Source organism: Chaetodon trifascialis, chromosome 14 (assembly GCF_039877785.1).
Source record: "Chaetodon trifascialis isolate fChaTrf1 chromosome 14, fChaTrf1.hap1, whole genome shotgun sequence".
Classification (NCBI taxonomy): domain Eukaryota; kingdom Metazoa; phylum Chordata; class Actinopteri; order Chaetodontiformes; family Chaetodontidae; genus Chaetodon; species Chaetodon trifascialis.
In genome coordinates, this window is record NC_092069.1 from 22175664 (window position 1) to 22199421 (window position 23758).

The 23758-nt window shown below is 45.0% G+C and overlaps 1 protein-coding gene across 1 annotated transcript in view; it reads left to right on the plus strand.

The window, feature by feature from the left end:
- Nucleotides 1-23758, plus strand: part of stard9 (StAR-related lipid transfer (START) domain containing 9) — a 38978-nt gene that overhangs the window by 8695 nt on the left and 6525 nt on the right. Inside the window, exons 4-22 of the mRNA XM_070978591.1 lie at nucleotides 6454-6570; nucleotides 6716-6748; nucleotides 6836-6897; nucleotides 7447-7559; nucleotides 9877-10019; nucleotides 10144-10211; nucleotides 10359-10456; nucleotides 10626-10832; nucleotides 11309-11406; nucleotides 11486-11563; nucleotides 11831-11908; nucleotides 12674-12853; nucleotides 13766-13817; nucleotides 14121-14246; nucleotides 15177-15259; nucleotides 15418-15479; nucleotides 15951-16144; nucleotides 16292-16772; nucleotides 16912-23682. Of these exons, the coding sequence (XP_070834692.1) occupies nucleotides 6454-6570; nucleotides 6716-6748; nucleotides 6836-6897; nucleotides 7447-7559; nucleotides 9877-10019; nucleotides 10144-10211; nucleotides 10359-10456; nucleotides 10626-10832; nucleotides 11309-11406; nucleotides 11486-11563; nucleotides 11831-11908; nucleotides 12674-12853; nucleotides 13766-13817; nucleotides 14121-14246; nucleotides 15177-15259; nucleotides 15418-15479; nucleotides 15951-16144; nucleotides 16292-16772; nucleotides 16912-23682 (9044 nt within the window). The remainder of the gene's footprint in view (nucleotides 1-6453; nucleotides 6571-6715; nucleotides 6749-6835; nucleotides 6898-7446; nucleotides 7560-9876; nucleotides 10020-10143; nucleotides 10212-10358; nucleotides 10457-10625; nucleotides 10833-11308; nucleotides 11407-11485; nucleotides 11564-11830; nucleotides 11909-12673; nucleotides 12854-13765; nucleotides 13818-14120; nucleotides 14247-15176; nucleotides 15260-15417; nucleotides 15480-15950; nucleotides 16145-16291; nucleotides 16773-16911; nucleotides 23683-23758) is intronic.

Below are 23758 nucleotides of genomic sequence, written 5' to 3' on the forward strand. Positions count from 1 at the left end.
ATAAACCACACGCTGCCACCAAAGAAATATGAGACTGCACCATGTGGATGCAGGAGAAGCACCTGTGATTTATGCAGCGACTCGCTGCTTTTTGTCAGTGAAGGCAGAAGATAAGAGGAGTTGTAACAACAGAGACTGAAAGTGGTTAGATAGCTGAAAGGTGCGTGTAACTCCTGTTAGACAGACGAGCAAAGCCTGCACATTAAAACTCATTAGAACAACATTATAACTGGCAATCTGGGTGCCAAAGCAATATTCACGGCCTAACAGACGGGTGTGGGTTCTCAAGTCAGCCACTCAGTACAGCCAAACAGTAGTTTTCATGTCAAACTCTAGTGATGTTGTATTCCCCAGTGAAGGAACCTACACTGTCCCCCTGTCCCTCATAGGCTCCCATCCGTCTGAAGGCTGGAGAAGTCATTTCCAGCTGGCCATAAAGAGCGTGACCTGCAGCTCCACTCTGCAGAGCTGTGCTTTGGGGAGGAGCAGCAAATCCCCAAACTCTCTCCAGATATGGTTTTATTTATTTGTTTTAAGTCCAGCCTTTGCACCGGTCTCAGTTCAAACAAGAGCATACACTGAGAAATGGAATGCACTGCCAGAGAGCCCAGTTTTTTTTTTTTTTTTGTTCCCACTGTCCTTCATTCCCATGTGCAGGGAGGCCTGGAAATGAAGAACAGCCTGCTCGTCTCTGTCCCTCCCTCTCAGCCCTCCATGCTAATTTGACCTACAAATTCTGTCCAAGTGTGACAAACGAGAGCGTTGTTGAACTCCGGCCAAACAGCTTCCTCTCTGTCTCTCCTTGCTGGTTGTGACTCTGTCTCCCTGTTTGCGTCCTCCCTCCCTCGCTGTGGTCCTTTCCTCACATACAACAACACATACAACTTTCACCTCTGCTTCTCGGTCAGATTCAAGTCAAGATGAGGATCCGGTGATTTTTTTTTTCTTCCTCTGTTTCTAAAGAAGCATTTAGCTTTTGCTCAGGGCCCAGCTGTTGTGTTTGTGTAACCCACTTGGAAAGCGTGGGACGGGAACCGAGGGACCCTCACTTCTTCTGCAGCTGTCCAGTCTTGGACATGGAGAGTTTGGGAGAAAGCTGCATCTCCTTGTGAGCCTCTTTTCTTGCTTGCAGTCTCATGTCTTTGCATTAAGCTCACAGGCGTCTTCCCAGTGAGAGCGGCTGTGGGGGGAAAATCCATCTTGGTCCTCTTGGTTGCATCAAACCTGGCAAAAGCACTGAGGAGCCGGAGTTTTTAAATGTGGCATAGTGCTTCACTTCGCTCGTCTGGACGTTTGCCATCACCCCTGACGACATCTTGCACACATTTACACACACACACTACACATAAATACTTCTCCAGGGTTTAGTGTAGAGCAGGCCACATAAAACCAGACCAGAAATTGGCATTTTCCACAGCCAGTGATTACAGGACTTAACTCATTACAGAAGCATTACACCATTTCTTTTTGACTCTTGTCAGCCTGTCCTTGTCATTCTGTCTTTCTCTTTCACTGTTGCCACTCTTCCTCCATATTTCTCACCCACTTCGCTGCCGTCCTCCACTTTTTTCTCTGTTACCAGGCCACCAACACGGCTGCTTCTTTGGAGGAAAAAAAGAGTGTTTCCCATGTTTCTAAACCAACATGGAATGGAGCACAGTTTTTATCATGGACTCCAATGCTGCCATGAAAAGCAGCTGGTTCCTTGTTTTTCAGGAGGCCTCCTTTTCCTCAGAGAGGTCTGGTCCAACTTAGACTCACGCGTGACACTTGAACTTTCCTTTTCAGACCTGTTGCCAAAGAAGGATTTTGCAAGATAACATCTCTGTATGTCACCGCCTGATTTAAAAACGCCTGTCATGCGTATCATGTGGTGGTATTAATTTAAAGCTGTGTGGAAGCAAACCTGCTCTCTTCTTCAGTCTCTTGGCATTGCTTGGTATTTAAATTTTGTTCGAGCCTGGCAACGCATTTGATTTGGAGATAGCTGTATTTGCAGAAGAGACTATTGTGCAGGCAAATATCTATAGATATTATTAACGCATCCCTGCATGGCTGCACAAAAGAAAATGAAATGAAAAGATGCTGCATATAGCAGAAGCCTGTGGCATGAAATAAAAAGTGACACCTCTGTTCTCTGAAAGCTTCCATTTCTGCATGATTATATGGTTTGTATTCGGGAGATGGATGGGAGAAAGTGTGCGACGAGTCATGTTTTGGATTCTAACCTTCAATTCATCTACTCTACGCACTTCATTTTAGCCAAAACAGACTCTTTTTTCATTGCCTTCAGCTATATCTGGAGCCCTTCTGCCACATTTTCTAACCGCAAAGCCTTGTTTTATGCTTCCTTCCTCCCTCTCTGTTGTGGCCTGATGGATTTGACCTATTTCCTATACAAGAATGAAATCTATATTCTGCTTTTCCTCCTTCATTGTTGGATTGTTTGTGCGTTTATTTCTCACAGACGGAAGCAAACTCTCTGGCTTTTGTCCTTGTCGTGGATACCGTTTCCTGTAAACCAATCGCAGACACACACGCGCGCGCACACACACACACACGTGCAGCGGCCTGACAGTTGCCTTCCTGTTAATGGAGGTTTAGTCTGTCCCCTGTGTTTTTTGAGGCAACAGATCAGCCTGCACACTTACTGTGGCTCTGACCCAGTCACTTCATCTCTGGGCTGTTTTTCTCCTGCTTCATTTGATCCTGGAGTGCATTTTCATTCCCACAATACAACCTGTCTCTTACCTGAATTGCTTTGTTGGGCCAAGAATACCTCCCAACGCTGCAGCCCCACTGTGAAAATAGGTTGGAGCACAATGGCTCAAATGACAGTCTACAAATTTAATTTGGTTTGACAGTAATGACAAACAGCAGGATTGTTTTAATGTCGCCTAACATGGCCTGTCTAGACAAACTCATTCACACAGTTTTGATTCCCTCAGGAGGTTGAAATAAGGTTATGCGTCCTCTTGTGGTTTTGTTCAGAGGTCATTTAAAGTATTTTGCAGACTTTTGATAAAAACAAGCAGGCAAAACGATGTAGAAACAGAAAACAAAAGGAATAGTGTACAGAGAGAAAACGGAGAGTCAAGTTCAGAGATGGAGCGCGAAGTTGAAGAGAAGTTCCTGCTCTTTGTGCAAAGCCTGGAGGGACCCTCAGCCTTGTCGTAGCCCCCATTGAGTGAATTTAAGAGGGTCAGCTTTAACAAGAGCCGTATTGATTGTCTGTGTTTGAGGGAGGAGAGGGTGTCTGTGTCTGTTTTTGAATAGTGGGATGAGGACAAGACGGGGGAGACGCTGCTCTTTGTCTTCATGTTTGAGCCTCCATTCAGCCAAGAGGCAGGGGGCAACACTTGGTGGTCTGGACTCCAGGGGGACTGCACACTTTGACATTTGTTGGCACATTACTGTTTATCAGGCAGTGGTTGCGTAAGAAGCTCAGCCATTTCTCTTGTTAACATGAAACAAGATTTAAAATGAATTCCACCTGTTGGCTTAAATTCAGGTGTTTTTTCCCCCTTTTTCCAGATTCATGCATAGTATATTGATTTATTAATTGACTAGCCGGTTGACAAAAAGACCAAACACTTTCTGTTTACCCGTTCAGAAATGTGAGGATTTCATGCTTTTCTTTGACTTGTATGAAAGTACTGAACTGTTAGTTTGATAAAATAAGCAATCTGAATAAGTCTCTTGTGGCTCTGAGATATTAAAATGGGCATTTTCCACCATTTGCTGACATTTTTCTCATGCAAAACAACCGAGTAATCAATGAAGTAATCTGCATCTTAATTCATATTGACAATAATTGTTCATTTCACCCTGAGGTAGACCCAAAAAGCCGTCTTTCGTCACAAGTGTTGAATGGATTCCTGTGCATGGGAATGATGATGTGTTAAATGCCTGTTGGGTGATTTATAAGGTCATTGAGTAAGGCAGCCGCTGTGGCAGCACTTTTACAAGTCACACGTGGCTGTTGTCTGCACATGGTTGGCTTGGTTACGCAGCAATACTTTCAAATGAAAAATGGTGGTCGGGTTTCAGGCTGCAGTTTTCTGTATTGACTAATGTGTATAGTCCTTTTTTGATAAATTGTTTTGCTCGTACATTGTCAGAAAACAGTGAAAATGGCCATCACAAGTTTCCACGGGCCAAACAGCATCTTTAGATGTCTTGTTATGTCCTCCCAACAGCCAGAAGACAAAGATATTCCATTTATAATGATATAAAGCAGAGAAAAGCGGCAAATCCTCACATTCTTAGTCTTCTGTGATGGTAAATTGTAAGGCCTTTGAGCTTTTGACTGTTGGCCAGACAAAACAAGGCATTTGAAGACGTCACCTTGGACTCTGTGGACATTAGAAAATCAAACAAAATGCTGAAAAATATCCACAATCGACTAAACAATGAATCAATAAATCATGAAACTGTCTTCTACGGTCTTTCCACTGTTCAGAAATCACCAGCTCTGGTTTGGTCAAAATCACTCCCGTCTTCTTCAGAGGCAAACCGTTACGTTAGTGAAATAAAATGACGAATATCACCCAAAAACACCTGAGATGGACCCAGCCAATCACAGATAGCCGATATATTTGTCCAATGGCCCAACACTAGTTTCAGCCACATCTGCTTCTGTGGCTTTTGAAAGCAAAGTAACTGAAACGTATCTGTACTTTTGCAGCAGGTAATCAGTATTCTGTGTTACATTTGGATAAATCTCAGTCCTAACCTCGGGCGCTGGTTCACTCATTGTTGGCTTTGCTCCGTCAGGCGGTCACTGTGGTTAGATAAGACACTGGTCTCCACCGTATCAGCATTGAACATTTAATTTTTCTCAGAGAACCCTCAAGGCTGCTGAATATGAACACACATTCACACACTCCTAAGAACAACCAGATGACCACCGAATCCTTTCATGGTGCTTTCACAAGATCCAGACCTTTCACAAGAGCTTTCAACCTCATCCAACCTAAACCTGTTCCCACCGTTCTGTAAGCCTAGAGTGTACACAGGCTTAGCTCCAGGTCCTCCTGACAGTGGTTGGTGGTCACACACACCCGCACACATGGGAGGTATGTTGAAATGACTCGCCGTTTGATCCTTGAAGATTGTAGTAGCTTTGTGAGCATTTCTCCCACCAGTATCCACGGTCCAGGCCTGAGTCCGGGGGCTATGGGAGGGGACCCCTCACCGATCGCCGGGGTGTGTTATGGTTCTGGGGGGGAATGTGCTGTGTCTCAGGTCTGATCTAGATCAGGTTGCTGCCCCGACAAGGCATGTGTTGCCTTTGGACTTGGCCTTTGGATTGCCGATGAGGCTGCCTTGTTTTGATGAATTTTCTCTTTGTTTCTCAGAAATAAACAAATGAAAAGTAACAATATAAAGGATGGATCATTTTAACCTTACCTCTAATAAGTAACACATGTAGAAAGTGGTGTAGGTGCTGTAGGTAATGTTCCATTTTAAATTGCATTAAAACTCACCTCAACACATTTCCTGACAGATTTTATATGTATATATAGCAGCGAAGAAGTGCTGACCATCATGACTTTATAATATCGTGATGATAATGACGGTTATTGTGAGGTCACTGTGACAGTTTTAATTTCACCCAGTTCTATACACACATATTCGGTGACTCCTGTAATGTAAATATAATAATATTTCAGAACAGTAGAGCTTGTTTGATAGTTAATATTTTCACTGTTTTGCTACTGTTCTTGCAGATTTTATGACAACCCTCAGGAGTGCACACAACAACAGCGCCTTTACCAAAGCTGACGTGTTTATTTGATTAAATTATCTGTTTCTTCCCGAAAACAGAATGATACATGAACGCAGACAGATTTCATACGCTGTCAGCTGTGGCCTCGTGCTAATAATCTGCAGACTCCAGCTCTCAGATGCAGACATGGAGAGAGAAGGGAAACAAGAGGCCTCGGTTGATTGTTTTGAGTGGGACTCCTACGGATCCCACGTCTCACCACTGAGCTTTTAGGCGAGGTTTATTTTACTGACCCAGCCACTTTTCAAAGTCCTTTTACCCTCACATTTGTTTCTTCCACATACACATTCTGCAAAGTTGTTTACCCAGAGTATTAGCTGACCTCCCTGCTCCTTAGCCAAACACCTCAGCAGGAAGCAACGTTACCTCCCTGCCACTGGCCCGGAGCCACAGCATTGTGATAGTGAAACCTTGGTGTAAATCCACACTCATGTAAAAACACAACGCGATTAAGATCAAGGACATCGGCTTACACTGTAAACACCTCATCAGCCCAGGAGAGCAGCTGCTTTTCTGTAAAGTACACTGACAAATGTTCATCGTTAACATGTATATTTGAATTGATTTTCATCCTGAATCATCACCCTCCTCTCAGTTATTTATAGTCGTCTACCTTTCTTTGCGTATTTGTGATTTAGGGTCTGTGTGTGTTTGCTCCTCAGGTGTTCCAGGACCTGGGTGTGTCGGTGCTCTCTGGTGCCTCTGAGGGCTACAATGTGTGTCTGTTTGCTTACGGCCAAACGGGATCTGGGAAGACATACACCATGATGGGAACACCGGTGAGGAGGACGCTAGAATCACTGCATGCGTTACATGCGTTTTGTATACACGCTTTTGTCAGCACTCTGTAATGAAAAGCATTTTACTATGACCTGATTCTACCTGGCACCTGCCAAATAATGCTACTGTCCCTTTTTTCATCAGGACTCTATTGGTTTGACGCCACGGATCTGCCAGGTACGTCAAAATTCAATGTTGTGAGCACACTGATAATTCAGCCAGTATCCAGTTTTGCAGTAAATTGCACCTCTCCTTCCCTCACAGGGTCTCTTCAGGTCTGAGGACACTTTTCCTGATGGGCAAAACTCAAGCAGAGTGGAGATCAGGTACTGCGTTATCATCTCGCTCTGTGTTATTGCCTGCGCCTTTTGGAGCAGTGCTGTTGGGGCTCTGCCTGAAATTCAAATTAGACGGGTACATACCGAACAATTATGCTGCAGAGTTGCACGCAATACAAAGCAAATCAGAAACAGGATTTTCTTGTCGGTGCTGGAGGCAGCTTGAGAACAACTTCTCGAAGATCATGTTCATTTGGCAAAGCAGATATTATGTTTTCTGGGTTCTCCCTGCAAGTCATTTATGGAAAAATGTTGTGTTTTTACAATTCTAAGATTAGAATTTCCATAGCATAGACTGTAGGATGTCTGTTAAAATACAGGCATTATCACCTCCTTTGTCTCTCTGCACTGTCAGCTTTTCAATAAAGGCAAGATGCCAGAAAGGTAAGCTTAAGATTAGTTACTTCTGGAGGATGAACTGTCCTAAAACAACTCACACAGTGTGTGATGGGACTGAATGTAGGCCTGTGGCATGCATCTCACTGATTGGTGCATAGAATGGACATTAGATGTTGTCTTATCCGTCTGTCCCTGCAGCTTCCTGGAGATCTACAACGAGCGTGTGCGAGACCTGCTGAGACGAGGAGAGCAGAAGAAGAGAGCCTCGCTGAGAGTTAGAGAACACCCTGAGAAAGGACCCTATGTGCAAGGTGAGCGTTGGTGAGCGTGCGTCCATGTTCTGCACTCCGCAGGGTGAACCTCAGGTTAAATTTGAAAAGCATCCTTTCTCCACATGAGATGCTAATTCTCAACTCCAGCTGCCCCCAAAATAAGTGACGTGAAAGAAAGCAAACAGTATTTAAAGTTTACAGTTTTACAGCATGTTCCTGAGCCCAGTGTACACCTATGTGTACACACATAGACATAAACTAAACCTATGCAGGAAAGGTTAAGAGATACCTGTACTAAAAGCACAAAGCAAGCAAAAGCAATGAAATGAATTCTAGTTTAAATTCAATGTTCAAACATGATCCCATAAAATGTTGAGCTCAAAGAAATCAACAGATCATTTCCACTCGTTTCTGTCTTACTGATTAAATACTTAACTAGAGGTCTAGAGGCTGCAAATTCTCATTACCCTGCTAGGATAACTTCACCAAGATTAAAGTAAGGAACCAAATCCGTGCTCTTTTAAACAGCCCAGCAGCAGCCCTAAGTCTCAGACATGCAGCGAGATTTTTGCATATTTAGATTTTATGCTCTTATGAATGTGAAACGTGTACAAACACGCTGTGAATCATACAGTAAAAATTTGTCTGAAACAATCGTTATGAAGAGAGTGAAGGTGAGAGTGGACAACAGAGGTACATTTCCTGTCACGCTTTGATGTAAAACACAGTCTGCAGGGTTTTGAGTAACGCTCGTGTAAGCTTAGTTTACAAGTCGCTGTGGTCGGCGGTGGAGCCTTTGATCGGGTCCAGCATTGGCCGTTCCGGCTCTCATCCAGCCTCCTCTTTTAGCTCCTCTTGCTTTACCTCTCCCTCTGTCTCCTCATCCTTTTTCCCCTCTTTCTTTCTCTCCCTCTCATCTGTTCACCCCTCTCTATGTTTAAAGCTCCACATCCACTCATTGTCTGTATCAGAAGAAATCCCAGTTGACCAGAGGAAGTGAAGTCATTTCCTTGCGGTTCCAAGGAGAACACTTCACCACACACACAGAGCACATTTAGGACTCCCAGCTTTTACTTCTCCGTCAACACGTGTCCATCGAACAGCCTTTAACGGTCTCCTTTTTTCTTTAGAAATAATTCAAATATTTGTACTAAATGTTTCTATTTAAAACAAGGAGAAAGTATCCACATGTTCTAGCACCACGAGCCTTTGTGGTCATCTGTGCATGTGTTTTACAGCCACTTAAAGTATGTGAATCACGCCTGGAAGTGGACCATTGTTAGAGGGTTTTTTTGTAGCTAAATGCTGTGGGAAAATATTACAGATCACATGTGAGCAAGTATTGATGAGACATATTTCCTGTTTGTGTCTTTTTCGCATCTCTGTCCCTCTGCTTGTTTGACTCTTCTCTGCCTGAATCTCTTTCTTGTTTGCTGTAGTGCCATCAGTGAAACTGCTGACTTTTACTCAATATATCAGTGTAACCTACGGCAGCCATGTGTAACCTTAAATGTAAATCTCTGTCCTTCCCTCTCAATCGTTGATTTCGTCACAAATCACGTTTTTGTTTTTTTTTTTGTTTTTTAATCATTTGGACAATGCCTTGCGTTGTTCCGCATGGCGTGTGTGGAGGCAGGAAGGCGACACAAACAAACACGAAGGAGAGTGATTGTGACACAGAACGGGAAACAGGAGAAGGACTCTGGTCAGACAAGTAGACTAAACGAGGATCTCGTACCTGAAAGAGGGCCTACTTCTGTCACATGTTGGCCTGGTTTGAGTATGAAAAGTCTGACACGGCCCAGAAAACTGTACTTTACAAGTGGACTCAAACACCACAAACCTCTTTTACCGCCTGTGCAAGAATCACGTCAGGCCATATTCACATATTAGGTTGATATTCGTTTAGTTGAGAGGTGTTGTCTGTTTACCTGTTTGTATTTTGTACATGAATATTTTAGATTTTGTTAGATTGATAAGATCCACACTGGGGAAATGAAGCTGTTACAGCCAGCAAGTATTACAAAAAGCAAAAACAGAAAAAGGGCTTTCCTTTAGTTCATTTTGTATAAACTATATATTCATTGAATTTACAGAAAATGTCATATATTGTCATGATGTTTTGTTGCCTGGATATGAAATTACCTCCACTGGGGCATGAAATTTTGCTCATATCTCGCAGCTCTATTTGATTCCCAACAATTGCATCCGCTGCACTCGTTCTTCCAGCGGATTACTTCCCGCTGTGAGAATTAGGTCAATTAATGAACATTTTGCGGCTCATGTAAAACCACATCAGTCTCTGTCTATTCGTTTTTTCAGCGTTTTCCTCCCCTGTTTGCTTCTCTCTAATCAGACTTGTCGCAGCATGTAGTCTCAGACTGCAAGCAGGCCATGGACCTTTTGGAGGAAGGCATCGCCAACCGGATCACGGCTGCAACCCACAACCATGACGCCAGCAGCAGATCCCACGCCATCTTCACCATCCAGTACACACAGGTCATCGTCTCTCTCAGCCCTCCAGTCGTCTCATTTACTGCTCCCCTCATCTGTTACAGAGTCGGTCTGCCAAACATCTGCTGTCTGATTTTTAAAATTCCATGATTGCTCTTGTCTTCGACAGGCAATTCTAGAAAACAACCTCCCCTCAGAAACTGTCAGCAAGATTAACCTGGTGGACTTGGCTGGGAGGTAATTCTGCTATTTCTTTTTGTGAAGTGTTTTTTTTTTTCCTCATATCTTTTGAGTCATTGACAAAACTGCCCCCTAGTGGATCTTTGCTACGGTTCCCCCTGCAAACGACGCGACCTCATGTTGTGTTTATGTTGTGTCTGACAGTGAGCGAGCGGACCCCCACTACTGCAAGGACCGACTGACAGAGGGCTCTAACATCAACAAGTCGCTGGTCACTTTGGGCATCGTCATATCTGCTCTTGGTAAACGAAGATGCTGTTTATGATTCAGTTTGAAGTTCAGAAGAATTAAATCTTGCATGAACTTCCTCAGATTCCTGTTTTTCCCTCCACATTTCCTCTATCCTTACAGTACTCCCTTCGCTCTCTCCATAAATCCCTTATCTGCCTCTTCTTCCCACTGCCTCCACAGCCCAGAACTCCCAGATGTCTAGCAGCTGTCAGAGTATCAACAGTATGGCCTCTGAGGGCGAAGGCAGCACGGTGGGAAGCCACAGCAGCTCCCTGTCTGGAGGAGGAGGAGGAAGGAGGCACTGCTTCATCCCCTACAGAGACTCAGTCCTAACCTGGCTACTGAAAGACAGCCTGGGCGGCAACTCCAAGACCATCATGATTGCAAGTAAGCTTTAACTGGACGTTTAGAGTTGGGTGCTGAATAGCAACACAAGCTGTTTTGCATCAGTGTCAAACCCTAAAGGCAAACATATGAAATGAAAATTCATCGTGAAAAGAAAAATGTAAATGTGGCCCTTTTTTTTTTTAAATGGTTGCCAACTCTCAAGTCTCTGTTGCAGAGTTTCTGAAAATAAATGTGTGTGCATTGATTTCTTAACGTTCATTGAGAACATCCACTTAATCCCAGGCAAGTTATTTTTTTGCATTGTATGAACTCTAATGGGCGGTTGGAAGGTTGGAAATTAAATTTAAAAGTACTGGTTATGCTTTGGAAAATATTTTGCAGTAATGTGACCACACTGGCAAAACCACCGGTATGGTCCCTTCAGGAAACTCAGGAAGCTTACAGACGTATTTCTTGTAATGTGAGTGCTAATTGTTGCATGTGTGTCTTTCACTTGGGTGTTTGTTGTGTTGCAGCGGTGTCACCCTGCGCCAGCAGCTACAACGAGACCCTCAGCACCCTGCGCTACGCCGCGCACGCCAGGAATATTGTCAACAAGCCTCGGGTTAATGAGGTCAGTGGCTGTTTAGAGTCTGACGACTAGACGTCACGTTTGAGCTCAGTGTGTTTAGTGGGTTCTGATTTCTGCACAGGACGCCAGCGTTCGCCTGATCAGGGAGCTGAGAGAAGAGATTGACAGGCTGAAGAGCATGCTGCTCAGCTTTGAAATGGTACGTTAACCTTCTTACCGTTATATCATAGCGAGCGCTAACACTCCCAGGGAGTCACACTGCTGGGTTTACCCTCTCAGTACTGTAAAGCTTTGAAGGAAAGAGATTCTCTCATTACAAGTTTTTGTAGCAGAGACTTAATACAGTGCTGTATGTCTTGGTGCCATTTTTAATCCCCTGGGTGACTTGAATCGCATTGTAATGAATGTGACATTTTCCGCTCGCGCAGTATATTGACTGATCATTTTTTACTCTCTTGACTGACAGCAGCGTAATCCCAGTCCATCCCTGAGCGATGAGAGGGATGGAAATCTTTCTGACATCGTGCTGCAGAATGAATTAAAGGTAACAGGGTGGACACAGACGGTCACATCTGCCTGACAGATACAGTAGACCTCAACACGTCAAACCGGTCTGCCGTCATATTCAGCTGGACATTTTTCATCAGTTTGACGCACATTTCACTTCAATGAAACACAGGCCAACGTGTAATCAGAAGGCTGGAGGTTTTATGTGACCCCACATAAAGCCTCACCCCTCAAAAGCTAACGCTTTGGACATCTTTAACCTTTCTGACGTATTGATTGGTCCATCATCACAAATGCTGCTAAGGATTATTCAAACTGACTGTTCTGGAATTTTAAACTCCAGTCAAGTCAGGTTTGAGAGAAGATACAAGTAAAGAAGTATCTATATATTCACTTGTATTATACTGGGATAGCAGCAGATATCCCAGTAGTAGATCTCACTGGTATCATGCTTTGGAGTAAGTACTGCTACTCTGTGTACTGTATCTGAGACACAACATTAACATTTACCAATATACCGTGTAAGACAGCTGAATATAGTAAATGTATATACTTTAACTACTGGGGGTCCCAGTAGTAGTAGTTTAACATTTACAAATATACCATATAAGACAGCTAAATATAGTAAATAATTTGTATTATTTAACATTGTCGTAGTAGTAAAGGTGGTGGTATTAGTCGTAGTTGGGGTGCTGGTGGTATTACAAGTAGTAGAGGAGTGGTAGTGGTAGTAGTAGGAGTAATAGTATTAATGGCTATTGGTCTCACCCTTACTAACCTTCCTCCATCGTCTCCTCCACAGGTGGAGCAGCTGACGAAGGACTGGTCGGAGAGCTGGAGAGACAAGAAGGAGCTGTTGGAGCAGTACAGCGTGGACATCAACAGAGACCGGGCCGGTTTCCTCATCAACTCCCTCCAACCACACCTGGTCACTCTGGATAGAGACGTTCTCAGCACGGGGGTCGTCTTCTATCACCTCAGGGTATGAAGAGAAAAGACGTGCCGTGTCCATGAGCAGTCATTGACCCTCCTTGATGAAGTCTTTTCTTTATGAGTGTTTTTAATGTAGAATACGTGTTAGTTAGGAATCACATAACTAAAATAAGTGCAGAAATATTATTAATAGTGAAACACATGTAGTTGTACTGGATGGTATTAAGTGTGTACTTTCACTCGGTGTCTTTCTGTTCGTCCCCAGAGACACGTCATTCATTTGCACACATGCTGTGTACACTTAAAAATACACATTTGCATGAACAACATGATGCAAAATCCCACAAACTCATATTTTCTGCATCTGCTCTACTTTTCCCCAACTCTGGAGTTACTGATTTGTCATCTGTCTTCACTGAAACCGTTTCTTTTTTCCCTACTAGATTCTTCCTCCTCCTCCTACTTTTTCTCTCTCTTCTGCTAGAAAAACTCTTGAGAAAAGGTGCGTTTCCACTGTCTTTTCTCTTCACTCTACCCTCCAACTGTCCTGTCGATCTCCCGTTTCTCTGTGTGTGTGTCTTCTGCAATGCTTAAAGCTTGGTTGGATAAGAGGCTCTTAGTTCTGAGGCTAGGACTCAGGGGAGCTAAAGCTGTCCTGATTCTGACAATGACAAGCATACCCTTAGGCCTGACAATTACACTGTTTCCTGCATGTGAAGAGCTGAGGCCACCTGGGAGCACATGTGGTTTTGACACCATATAAGAAAGCTTTTAATCCCATTAGATAAGACTTCAGAGTAAACAAATGATATTTTTCCTGTCAGCTCTGTGAAAGGACAGTAGTTCTCAGTACTTGTGTCTTAAGCATAACCAGCAACTGTGCTCAGTAGTTGTTTGGATGTTTTTGTTTGTGTAGACTTTGAATATAGCTGCCATGTTTACATAATGTTTTTTCTCACAGGAAGGAGTTACCCACATTGGACCTCAGGAGCAGTTTGAAGAGCCACAAATAGGTATCATTTATTAATTATTTGCCATGTTTCCTTATCCAGATGCAAATATTCCTTTTCAAACTGCTGTCACAGAGTGGTAAACTGGAAGCTTTAGACAAAACATGCAGCATAAAACATGGAGCATGAAGGAAGACACACGAATATACAGCAGATTGTAACTACTGAAAGAGAATGCATAGTAAAACATACCCTAAAATCGAATTCTCATTCAGTGTTGCATTGAGCGCTGAATGTGAGCCGTGCAGTAGCTGCATCTGCACAGCTCTCTAAAATCCGTACGTGGACTTGTCTTTGTGTTTGTAGTTCTGCAGGGCAATGCCAGCTGTGAGATTGAAAACCGCGGAGGTGTGGTAACGCTCAGGCCGCTGCCGGGCTGCGTCTGCCTGCTGAACGACCGAGAGGTCACCGAGCCCTGCAGACTGGCTCAAGGTCAGCTCCTGTCCTCAACAGTACAGTTTGTTCCCACTGCATTCTTTACGTACGCGGGACACAGATTGTAAAGTTTGTAGTCAAAATGAACTGCTAAAAGAAAGTTGGAGCATGTGTTTAACAAGTGATCTGACTCCTGTGGATATGCAGGCATGCACCTTACACGACTGATGATAAATAAAAATTCTTATTTTAATGTCCTGAGGCAGTTATTGTCACATTCAGTCACACAACGTTATGATCCATATGCGACTTAGCGACACTTGTTATAATTACTTGTTATTGTGTAATTAAGACACTAAGAATGTCTTAACAGTTCAAATCCCAGAGTTCTGTTCAGATTACAAGTTTATCAAATGCTGCGTGCAATTGTGTATTCTGCCACTGATAATGCAAACGGCAATGTACAACAACCACAATTCCAAAAATTAGGACGCTGTATACATAAATAAATCAGAATGTGATAATTTGCTAATCCTTTTGACATATGCTCAATTGAAAACAGTACAAAAACATATTTTGTGTATAAAATCTGTGTTTATCAAAGATGTCTTTGTAGCTGATAGCTACAGTCAGAATAGTTACAGTATAAACATTCATTGTTACATAAAACCAGACCTGAGCAGCACTTGGCACTGAGCATTAAGGGCTGTCATGTGATTGGTACATATACTGTATATATAGGTTAATGTACAATTATGTACACACTCTGACTTAAGATGCACAGATGAGATCAGATAACATAAATGGGTTAATGTGCAATTATATATGCAGGCACACTTAAGGGTGCACAGTTAAATTATTCACAAAGATAAACATACACACACTCACACCCAGCCTTCCCCACTCACACGCTGCAACACCTAACATCAACAAAATGTCGCAGGATGAGCTCAAATTGTGACGAAGGATACGTCTCTCTGTCTCCAGGGACGGTGATCACCTTGGGAGGAGTGCATAAGTTCCGCTTCAACCATCCAGCAGAGGCAGCAGTCCTCCGGGAACGCAGACGGGTGGGTGGTGCTCGGACCAAAATTAAAATGATGCTGCAGGTTATGATGGCAGTCGTGATGCTGATAATGAGCGGATGACTGCGATGCTCTGGTTGTTGTGATTATTTACTTTTATTTTTGGTGAATGTTAAACTTGATCTTTTCTTTACTGTTCTCAGGCCAGTGAAGGTGGCATGAGCTGCACCTACATTGACCTTTGCCCCTTGACCCCTGACCACAGGTAAACCAACCTCCAAAGACAAATTCACAGAACAACACAGTATTCCTCCCTCTGCGTGTACGTGTGTGGTGTACGGAGAGCTTATTCTGCCAACTCACAGCATGCATATTTAATGTAAGGTACATGTGTTGTACCAGTGTTCATGCTGTAGAAATAGGGCAGTGCTTCATGCCTGTTTCAGTTCATTTGGTGGAGAGGGCATGTGTTTCTATTAGCCCCCACCCTCGTGAACAACCCCAGTTAGCTGTTTACAGGACAGGCTGGGCTGTTGCTTGGTTACTGCTGAGACGCAGACTAACAACAGTAGCTTTTACTTTAATCCTGCTACCACCAAACTACTAAATTATAGAGGGGAAATTGTGCCAAGGTGAGATAAAATCATTTGTTTTACTTTTTCTGGTTGTCTGTGCTTATCTTCCATCAGTGTTTCAGTCTGTATTTTATCCTGGATCTGTGTGTCTGTGTTTATAGTGTAGAAGAAGTTAAGCTTCAAGAGCAGCTGGGTGCCTGCCTCTCCCCCAGTGAAGAGCCTACTGCTAGGCAGCACGTGGAGGTGCAGCAGCGCTACGTGGAGAATTTGCGACAGGAGATTCAGGCTGAACAGAGACAGGCTGAGAGAGAGCTGGAGAGGGAGCAGGCCCACCTCCGACAGCAGCACAGTGAGAGTAAGTAGGCTTTCCACACTCTCACACTGAGAAATGCGGTTGCTTTAAAATGTTCAAAATTCAAGCCAAGTTTTGTAGCAAAATGCATAATCACATCAAATGTAATATACTGAGAAATATTCCCTTCTGTAAATCTTTTCCCCACAGTCCAGCAGTGGATTTTGCAGGAGAAACAGCGCTTATCCACTGCGGAGCAGAGATTCACTCAGGAGTCCGGAGTTCAAACAGACCTGATCCCTGCACCGCTTCTGGAACGCCTGACAAGTCAAGCATGTGAGGATCAGAAAGGTGGGACAGTGGATCATCCATCCCCGGTGGTAAGGGCCAGGAAGAAGGCTGTGCAGGAGGAGCTACTTAAGCATCACGCCCTTTGCCGCTCTGAGAGCCGCATCCGTCGGAAAAGGTTGCACTACCAGCTGGAGAGAATCGCCCGCAAACGGCATCTGTTGGAAGCTAAGAGGGAATTGCAGCGGCTGGAAAGGGCCCTGCCTCCGGGACCAGACAGCCCAGAGTCTCCTGAGCTGGGGTCCCCCTCGAAGTTCAGGGGAAGACCATTTGTTTCTCGTAGACACTCATTCTCGGCAGATCTTCTCTCCCGACTCTACCCACAGAATACTCCTATCTTCAGGTAAGCACGCAGTCATAAAACCTACAGTTACTTGCATGGAGGGCAGGAAGAAATCTATTTACTTAACTAACAGGGCCTTATACAGTCAGAAAATTTCAGCTGTTATATTCTTTATTTAAATGTTTTTTGTCCTTTACAGACACTTCCTCAAGAGAAACAGATCCACAGAACTGACGTCAAATTCCTCCCCAGCTTCGGATTCCATTGGTAGCAGAAAGTGGGTGTCGGACGAGTGTCTTCCTCGGGAAAGAACCCAGAGTTGTTCTGGTACACTCATCTCAGGACAAAGCCAAGCCTGCAGGAGTAGAGTGAGCTCCTCTGAAAACATCAGAAAAACTGTCAAAGAGGAGCCTCAAGCTCACTCCTGTCGGGAACGACCAGAAAGAAAACCCCTGCTTCCAAACCGAGACCTGTCTTTTCGGAAAAGATCCGATCAGAGCTCAACGCTAACTCTCAAGTCACCAATTGGAACTTTTGTGCAGCCAGTCAGCAAAGAAAATATAGAAGGACCCACAACACACAAACCCAGTTCTCAGATTGTCCCTTGCATTAATGACATCACTCAACCCCATGCAGGCGGCAACAGACTAGAAACCATCAGGAAGACTTTCTCTCGGTCTGTGGGGCCCAGGTTAAAAACAGCCCTGTCCAAAGTGTTCAGGAAACCTCCATCAGCTGCAAATGGAGGACGAGGCCCCAAACCTCTGGGGAGGATAGCGAGCAAATTCCACTGGAGACAAAGAGACAGGAGCCTTAAAGACACCAAGATGAGCCGAAGCAAATGTGCTGTGAAAACAGCCGTCTCGTGTGAGGAGCTTGACCAAAGGGCTCCGTTTGAGGACATTAGACAGAGGCGGTGGCACAGTACCGAGGCTCTGATGAACAAGACCAGCAGATGGGTTGAGAGACAGCAGGGATTGATCGGATGGGAGGAGGAACAAGAAGACGGTATTGAAGGAACGTCAGACTGTGAAAGTCTTTTCTCTCTCGATTCCCTGTCTTCTGCTTACGCGACAGCCCTGGCAGAGCAGCTGAGACACGAGGAAGCAGCTCAGAGCGAAGCAGAGAGCGAAGACAGTCAGATGTCTAAAGATTCATTGGCTGTGGAGAGCAGTGGGAAATACTCTGCAGTGGAGAGGCTTAGCCAAACAGTCGTGCCAACTTGCTCGCTGATGACAGATTGCTCCCATTCATCCATGCAACACAATAGAACGGCAGAGATCAGTTTAAACTGGGACAGCTGTCAGAAAGCTCAGGTAATCTCAGCGGAGGCATATTGGAGCCAGCAAGGCTCCCCAAAATCAAGACACAGTGCTGCAACAAGGAGACCTCCTTCCCAAAACCCATCAGTAGCAGATTCCAGAGGCAGAGACACTGTACACAAGTTGATTGAGGACTTTGGGAACATGCAGACCACTTCGACCAGCAGCCCGCGCTCTCTGAGCAGCTGCAGTGCGAGGGAGCCAGAAAACTTGCTGGCGCTCACGGATGCCTGGTCCTCCACTGATGCAGCAGACAGTCCCAGGATACACAGGGATTCTTTGCCTTTCCAAAGAAAAATGATGTTCAGAGGTGTAGAGAGCAGCAGCAGTCCCAGTCCAACCAGTATGAACCTCTCAGACTCTCAGAGCGGATCTACAAGCTGTGGCTCAACATCCACCAGCACCGAAGGTGTAAATGTAACAGTGCAGGAACACAATCTTGAATTTTCAAGGGGCACATCAGAAACATTAGATTTTCAAAAGTTTCAGATTGTAAAAACAGCAGGTGAATCCTCAACAGACATAGGATGTGTTGAGCAGTCAGAGGGACAAATAGAAAATGTGAGGAAGGTAGTTATAGATACTCCAGACTACAGCAGCAACAAAGGTCCAGCATCCTTACTGACCTTAGATCAGCTGTCTTGTGTGTCACCCTCTGAGATCCACCACACTAACCAACAGGCATCACAAGGAAAATTGCTCCAGGTCTTCACAGATGTACCTGACATGGTGCCTGCTGACATTACAATGTCATCTGACACTGAAATGTGTACGTCAGGTTATCAATCACTGAAGCAGTTCTCAACAGTTCCTACAAACCAAGGCCAAGTATTGAACAAGATGTCTTACACTGCAAGTGCCTTCAGACCTTCCACTGAAAATGAAGTGCTATGCAATCTAGATGGTGCAACAGAAAAGTTGAAAAACATACAACAGTGTGAGTTTGGAAATACCAAATATGTATCTTTTACAAAGGATAAAACGTCAGACAAGGTTGAAACCAAAGGCGCTGAACAGTACATTGCACTACAGCAGGAGCTTGTGAAGTCTGCTTGTAAAAATTCCAGGAAGAGGAACAAAGAACGGCAGGATGCTTTCATTGGCAGCCTGAAAATCCCAAAAAGGAGCAACAGCAGAGAATCGGTAACTTTCTGCTCCCCACCAGTTGGCAGCCAGGAAGATACTTGGCCTGATGACAATAATAACACCAGTGACTCAAAAGGGGAACCATCTGACAGCCCCGGATTTGATTCTTTTCGTGTTGATGGCAGCATTAGACAAGACACAGCGGCTTCAGTGGCATCGCCAGTTTCTGATCCTGTGTGCAAGAAACTTGGAGGTAGCTGTCAGATCTTTGAGGACTCTGAATATGATGACAGTAGGTCTCAGAGTGGTACCTCTGCGGGAAAGAGGAAAATAGTTGAAAAGGGAGATGTAACAATAAAGGTAGTAGCCGCAGAAACAAAAGGTGGGGAAGCCCGAATTGACAACCCCATGAAACATGAAGAAAGTAGAAAGCACTTATGCAGATCAGATGCCATTTGTAGCGCCATTGATCTCAGGATCTCAGAAGTGGTGAAAGAGCACATGAGATTGTCACTGATTGGCAGCGATGATGACAGAAAGAGCAGGAGTCAAAGCATGAGCACCTTGTCATCGTCTGCATGTCATGTTGGCGTTAATAGATGGACAGAAAGAGAGCTGAGAGAGGAAGTGAGTGATCAGGTGAAAGATGGAGCAGTCCTTGTGGAACACCCGTCACTGGAAAGGATGACAAGTGATAATAGAGTGGACAAGAAGGAGCACATTGCATCAGATCCGCCAGCCGAATTGAGGGCTAGCCATGAGAGCAACATGCTTAAATCTACTGAGGCGACGCAGAAGATTGACCAGGCTCATAACTCCTCTGATGGAACATCAAACTCTGCCAGAAACGGCGACATCCAATCAGATTCTACACTTGAGAGTCGGGGAAAGTGTGAGCACTCTGGGAACCCAATTCTGCAACCAGTCAACTTGTTTTCAACTAGTGATTCCTCTTCAAGAAGAAAATGCATTGATTCGCAAGGAAAAATGTTGGAGAAAGATGCTTTATTTCAGAAAACGAATGACTTAGGTAAACAAGAAATAACATCTCATTGTAATCCCGTCGTCAGTGATACATGTCTGGATGAACTGGACTCTCAGAGCTGTTTGGATGTCCCTGCTGTGAACCCTGGTTGTCCACAACTTCACCAAATAGCCCATGAAACACCTTCACACCTGGGTGACACAAAAGAAAACTGTGGCTGTAATCATGTGAAGGATGTCGACATGGAAGCCGCATCCAGTGTTGATGAAGACTATTTGTACAAACAGAACTCGTCAAGGACAACACAACAGTGTTTCCAAGATAGTCCTCATACATCTGGATCCATTAAATTACTATCTGATGGAAGAAGTCTTCAATTCAGACTGCAAAGACAGAACACACCCGCTGATGAAAATGCCTCTATGAAAGGGTGTGTTGTTGCTCCTGGCTGCGATGGTGAAGCAGAGAACCCAACAGGAGGTAAACCCGGTGTCGCAGCACAGGATCAATTCAGCCGTCCACAGACTCAGTCAAGTCACTTGACTCAGACTTGTGTCGTCAATATGAATTACAACAACAAATGCCAGTGTTGTCACATGAAAAATGACAAAGAATCATTGACCTGCCAGTCTGAAGCACACGTTCCAGAGATTTCTGGAAATGCCATCAGAAATACCAGCTGCTGTGAATCTGTGACCTCCAAACAGGTGGAGCTTAACACACCTGGTGATAAACAGGATAGTTCTGCTCCTGTGTCTAAAAAGGCCAAGTCGAAGAGATTCAGAAAGTCTAAGATCCAGACTCACCCCACCTCTTCCTCCGAGTCTTCTCTTAAGTCATCAGATGAGGATGAGGAGGATGACAAAACCGCCAGGGTGCATCATAGCCGGTTTTCATCTAAATGGGTAAAGCTTGGCACTCAGAGTAATGGCAAACAAGAGGCCAGACAGGCTCGAAGTAACACTGCAGATACCTCTACTACAGTGTCAGCAAGCAAATCCAAAATGAAGAATTGCTTGACTGGAACTCAAGGTAGAAGCGAAGTTAAAACTGGTAGAGATTACACCCATAAAAGACACTCTTTACCAGCGTCACAGAAGACAAATGTTGAAAAACACGTCCCGCATGCAAAGAAAGGTGAACCACAACATGCACTGAAGTCTCAGGACTCCCCGATGCATTTTGCCTCCAGTGATATCAACCCTTTTGTTCACCAGTGGCAAGACGATGACCCAAACCAGCACTGTTACAAGAACCCAGCATTCGGAAGTGCTGCGGACCTCTCCTGTAAATCTCCACTGCTGAACAGCGCAGAGAAACGCATAACAAGATGCTGTAGTGTTGACAACGGTTTGAACGGGCAGGACTCGCCTTTCAATTCCCATCTGAGCGCTTATGCCACAAACAAGGGGCTCTCCAGTACACTTAGCAGCGTGGAGGATTATAAGGAACAAGTGAAGCAAACATTTGAACTTACGCCTTGCCAACAGGCGTCCGTTGATATTCACAATCGTCTCGCCAAGCTGACGGTGACCGGCAGTTCTTCAAGTAACGATGTTCCAGGTGGCTTTGGTACCAACTCCAGTCAGGTGGATGAAATTGTGTTAGTGTACTCATCTGAACAAGAGACCCAGGCAAGCAAAACCCAAAGAAGGAGGACATGTGACGAGGGCACTCAAACTGAGCGAGGTATTCAGATGGTGAATATTCGTAACGATAGCACCGCTCCAAAGAGGAAAGAGCGGCACAAAAGGAGTGTCACTGATGGGCCGACAACACAGAAAACCAAAGTGGATGTTAAAGAATCTGCAACGTGGGCCAGTATGGAGAGCATGTCGGTTCACCTCTCAAAGCTGATCGACAGCACCTCAGACCTGCTGGGGGACGTCCAGGGAATGAGGGCGGGCGAAGCCCTCAAGTCCAGCGCGAGGAGGAGTGCCGACGTGTCAAACGTCAGCATCTCTTACAGCGAGTCGAGTGGTTTCGCCAAGAGAGACTGCTCAACTCAAACAGTTGTAGATGTTGGGATCCAGACAGAAAGGCTACAGAAAGAGAGTAAAGTCGCTGTTAATCAGCCAACCGGTGAAAGGTCCAAATCTCATGAAGTCAACGTGATCGTCAAAGTGATCGGTTCTGAGGTGGTCAGCGTCTCCCAAGACGATAATGTGCACTGTGTGCTGAAGAGTAAGGCAGATGAAAAGGTGCAGAGCATGCCCGACCTGAGGTTTAACACCTCTGCTGCAGCACAAAGGTCTGCGCCACGATCAGAGGACGGTCCTCTTAAAACAAGTCCTCTAAAGACCGCCGGTGAATGTCAAAGGCGCGTAAGATCTGCTTCCTCTAGAGGCTCAAAGCGAAGCCCATCAGAGGCACTGTGCCACAAAGGTGTCGCAGTATCGGAAATCAACTGCAGATCAAAAAACGGCCACCAAGAAAACCTCAGTCCCTCTTTAAGAAACGACCTATCACTTTTAAAGAAGCAAGCTACGTATACAGACCGTGCATCATCTCCAATACTGACTGTGGGAGCAAGATTACGCGTGAATCAGAAAAGAAGCCAGTCAACATTGTGTCCAAAATATCAGGATAGAAGTAAAGACCGCAGTTCTGACAAAGACAGACCGACTGTGCCTTCGAGCAAGCAATCAGAGGATGATGTTTCAGAGGATGAACAGGGTTGTGATGTTTCTTGTAAATCAGAGTCCGTATCACTTGAGAAGGTGAGTGAAATGAGTTGCTCAAGCCCTAAAGGCTCTGATAAGTGCTCTGTAAGCCTTAGTTCATCATTGGATAGATACACAGACACTGACAGGAGAAATGTTACCGATGAGGACAAGGGGCCCAAATGGCAGAAGACCTCTCAGCAGTGGAGGACTTCAACAAAACTTTGCACTATGCAGAACCACGTCTCCCCCGTATTAAAACTGACCGATGTGCACAAACAGCAGGCCAAAGCCAAACCTGGAAAAACGGCAAGCTGCACCAGACCTGCAGTCGATTCTGTCGATTTTTGCATTGATTCCTACAATCCATCCCCGGTCAGTGACAGGACTGTTCAACTTCAAGAGGACGACATGGCGTCTCTGGCACCCAGTGAGTGCAACACAGACGTCCTTGTGAACATTAAACCTGTCACAGGCATGTCCCCATGCCAAGACCACCAGGTTGTTCCAGAGGACCTGCCCATGCACAACAAATTCACCAACTGGTCGGGCATCAGCCAACAGCAGTCAAAGCCCCCTAACAAACCGGCCACATTTCCTACCAAAGACCACGACAAGAGCAGACTCTGCACTGAGTGGGGCGAGTTAGAGAGCTACGGCTCGAATGTAGAGTCCACGGCGCAGAGCGACAGAAGGGCGAGAGAGATAGAGAGGCTGCGACAGGAGAGGGAGCAGGTGATGGCGACGGTCAACCTCAGCATGAACCCCACACCGCTGACCGTGGAGCTGACAGAGGCCAAGCTGCATTACAGCCTCGGAGAGACGGACACGCTGTTAAAGATGCTGACCCCGAGGTCCAGAGAGGAGCTGGAGCCACCGACCCCTGCGCCAACCAAACAGCAGCTGTATGATCAGTAAGATTACAAAAGACCCAAATGCTCTTTACTTTGACATGAAAATACAAATATGTTTTTTTGACAAACCTTTTTT